The sequence below is a fragment of the Entamoeba dispar genome, genomic scaffold (assembly GCF_000209125.1).
Source record: "Entamoeba dispar SAW760 scf_1105229463353 genomic scaffold, whole genome shotgun sequence".
In the NCBI taxonomy this organism is placed as follows: domain Eukaryota; phylum Evosea; order Mastigamoebida; family Endamoebidae; genus Entamoeba; species Entamoeba dispar.
The window spans coordinates 15,132-18,863 of NW_001855650.1; the positions used below are offsets into that span (position 1 = coordinate 15,132).

The 3,732-nt window shown below is 17.2% G+C and overlaps 1 protein-coding gene across 1 annotated transcript, besides 9 other annotated features; it reads right to left on the reverse strand.

The window, feature by feature from the left end:
• The first annotated feature begins 1 nt into the window (after nucleotide 1).
• Nucleotides 2-664: a repeat region.
• Nucleotides 665-1,258: a repeat region.
• Nucleotides 1,259-1,333: a microsatellite.
• Nucleotides 1,334-1,464: a microsatellite.
• A 188-nt stretch (nucleotides 1,465-1,652) lies between these two features.
• EDI_299960 (uncharacterized protein) lies at nucleotides 1,653-2,218 on the reverse strand (the record flags this gene model as incomplete). The annotated part of the gene is made up of 2 exons (XM_001740922.1): nucleotides 1,653-1,789; nucleotides 1,924-2,218. The coding sequence occupies 2 exons, from the start codon at nucleotides 2,216-2,218 to the stop codon at nucleotides 1,653-1,655; spliced, it is 432 nt and encodes a 143-aa protein (XP_001740974.1).
• Nucleotides 2,219-2,261: 43 nt separating this feature from the next.
• Nucleotides 2,262-2,386: a sequence feature (AT_rich).
• A 319-nt stretch (nucleotides 2,387-2,705) lies between these two features.
• Nucleotides 2,706-2,884: a microsatellite.
• A 6-nt stretch (nucleotides 2,885-2,890) lies between these two features.
• Nucleotides 2,891-2,991: a sequence feature (AT_rich).
• A 470-nt stretch (nucleotides 2,992-3,461) lies between these two features.
• Nucleotides 3,462-3,514: a sequence feature (AT_rich).
• A 125-nt stretch (nucleotides 3,515-3,639) lies between these two features.
• Nucleotides 3,640-3,678: a microsatellite.
• Between the last annotated feature and the right edge of the window lie 54 nt (nucleotides 3,679-3,732).

A 3,732-nucleotide genomic window follows, 5' to 3' on the forward strand; every position in this document is an offset into this window, starting at 1 on the left:
AAAAATCAATAAATGAATATGAACATTTCATCTGTCAATAAATGAAATGATGAATATAAAAATGTTCATATTTCATCTTGTTTTATTTTATTTGAAATATTCACATTCAATGTGTTAATTTAATAAATAATAAAAAGAAATAAGAATAAAAGATAAATAAAAATATAATAAAATATTTATTTTATTCTTTTTTATTTATTTTTTATTTTATTTATATTATTTTATATTTATTTATTTTATTCTTCTTCTTTTATCTTTATATCTATTATATATTTCTTATTTTATTATTTATGTTATATTCTTATATCTTTTTATTCTTATTTTATATTTATTCATTATTATTCATTTCATATTAACAATGATAAATAACAATACAACATATAATAAATAAATGATATAAGATAAACAACAATAAATAATAATAAAATATAAACAAACAATATAAACAAATATAAAATAATAAAAAGATCATCTAATATAAAATAATAATAACAAAGAATAAAAATAAGAAATGAATGATGTTTAGAAAAGATAAAAATGAGAAAAATAAGAAATAAAAAATGATATTCAAAGATAAAAATCAATATAAAATAAAATATAAAATATAATAAATAGTAAGAATAAGAATGATTATTTCTTATTTTATTATTATATTATTCTTTATGATTCCGATGTGGTATGTCAGATACACAACACAAATCACTAATATTTCCATGTTTCAAATCACCTAGTTATCTTCTGGTTATGATATGCCTTTGATGAGATAACATACCACATAACACTAATTAGTTATTTTTATCATGACTATTTATTATGGAGGTATTATCAATAATGATTATTATTTATTATTATTTATTAATGATTATTATTTAATATGATATAAGAATATTTATTTATTATGATGGTATTATTATTTATTATGATACATTATATTTATCATTGATACTTTTGAATTGAATACATGAAGTGTTATCAATAAAGATTATTTAAACAATGTTGATGATAAATGAGATAAACTATAATCATAATGTTATTGATATGTCAAACATAAAATAATAATATAAATAATGATGAATTTTAATATTCATTTATTTCAAAATAAAAATCTGATAACAAATTAAATGATGAAATATTTAAATTGAGAATGATTGAAAAAAAACAATAAATGAATAGAAATAAAACATGAAGAATAAAGTGAAATAATCAATTCTCAATATGATGAAAACATAATCATAAATAATTCATATTTAATTTCTTTATTTTTATTATCCATTTTATTATTATTATTTTATTTATTATTTTTATTATATTCTTTATTATTATTTTTATTATTTTATATTTATCTTTAACTTCTCTCTTATTTATTCTCACTCCTCTTTTCTTATTCTCTTATTTTTATTCATTTCTCATTTATTATCTTATTTACTTATTTCTACTATGATATTATTGTTTATTTTATATTTTACTTGATAACAATTCATTTTACATTGTAACAAAATAAGTGAATAAATTATGTACATAAATAAAAATTACAAAAATGAGTAAAATATTTTACATCAATAGATCAAAGTTGATTATTTTGTACCATTAGATCAGACACTTTTTTATTGGTTGTTTATCATTCATCTCATTTATTATTGGTATTTCATATTCTAATCTTCATTAAAACACTCTATTGGTATTGTTTTATTTTGTTTTAATTCTTCAACACATCTACATTTATAAAAACAACCAATTCCAAATGATGTAAATGATGAAGGTATATTAATTGATGTTAATGATGAACATCCTTTAAAACAATAACATCATATTATTTAAAATTCATGTTGTATGTTATTCAATATGTACTTATATCATATTATGTGTATTTTATATGTTTACATTCATTTCATTCTTCTTTCTCTTTTAAGTACTGTGAATAACTAATATCATACCATATTACTTGTTTAAATATTCTTCCATCATTAAATAATTCATCATCTTTATTATAAATATGAAATGTTTCAATATTAGGAAACAATTTTCTTGAATACTTATCTAATGGAATTGGATTAAAATGAAATCGTTCAATATTTCCTTGAAACCTTTTAACTCCTATTTCTAAATTAATAAAATCATTAATATCATTAAAATACATTGATGTTATCATTATTTCATTATATCCTAATTTCATTATTGATTTATTATTGATGTTGGTTGATGTTGTTGTATGTTCCATTCTTGATTTAAAGTTGAAATAGTTTTAAGTTATGAATCTTGAGTATTTTAATTAAATAATACTGAAAATAGTTTATTTTATTAAAAATTAAACTATTATCAAAACTATATTTATTATAGTATTTTACTATTGTTTATTACTATTTCTTTTTATTTTTATGTATTTTTAGATCAGAATATTATTTTTCTTTATCTTTAATGAAATTCAATTCATAAGAAGATAGAAAGAGAATCAATCATCATTAATGCTAATGATTTCAATTATAATTTGTACAATGATGGAATATGAGTTATGATAATTTATTAACTTATATCATCATTACATAATAACAATACAATCAATTCACTAACAAATGAACAAATGATGTATAGAGTAATTCAATAATATTAAATACACATTATATTGATTATTTAATGTAAAGAGAAACAATTGAATGATGAATTTAAGAATAATGAATAATAAAAGAAAAAGAAGTATTGTATTAAATACAAGTAAATGAAATGATAAACAGAAATACTAGAAAACTCATAAATACTATTAATATAAGAAAATACTAACTAGAATAATAAATAATGAATATAAGAATGAAAGAATTGAATAAACAAAGAATAACAAAGTATAATAAACAAAAAGAATATTTAATACAAATTGTTTAATTAATCAATACAAATCAAATATAATCAAATATAAATCAATTGAATGATATTTATATTTATTTTGATAAAAGAAGAAATCAAATAAAAACAAAATGAAATAATGATTAATATTTAAATGAATTGATAAATCATTAATCATTTTTGATATTGACCATCTTTTTGATGAGATATGATTCTAATAAATTGTAATGATAAAATATAACCAATTATGTATTTGAGAAATAATTGATAAATGATTTCATTTAGTAACAAAATCAACAATAAACAATGGATATTTAAAAAGAATTTTATCATAATTCAATTTCATAAATTTATCATTTGAATTGAAAATGAATAACTATCAGCAAGATATTTATAATGTTTTTTTATCTAATACTTCAGCCCCATATAAGCAGGAGTTCCAAAACATTTAGTAAAATTTATATTAGTCATCAATTGATTATATTTCTTGAAGAAGGAAAATCAATTAATTTACAATTAACAAGAACATTTTCATTAAGAAGTAACTAAAAATTATCAGATTTAATATCTCGATGTAATATATTATTTTCATGAAGATATTCAATTCATTTTGCTCCATCTATCAGAAATTTAATTTTTAATTTAAAAAGATAATCATTTGGATATTTATTAATTAAATCTTGAATACTATCATAATGACAAAATTCATTTACCATACTATTTTATTTTGAATAAATACTACTCCATAAAAATGAACAAGGTATTCATTTCTAAATCTATCATTGTTCCTTCTTTATCTTTTCCTTTTATTTTTCTTGATTTTATTTCACTTTATTTCATTTTTATTGATAATATTTTCATATAAATGTTTCTTTATAAATAACTATAAATGTTTAT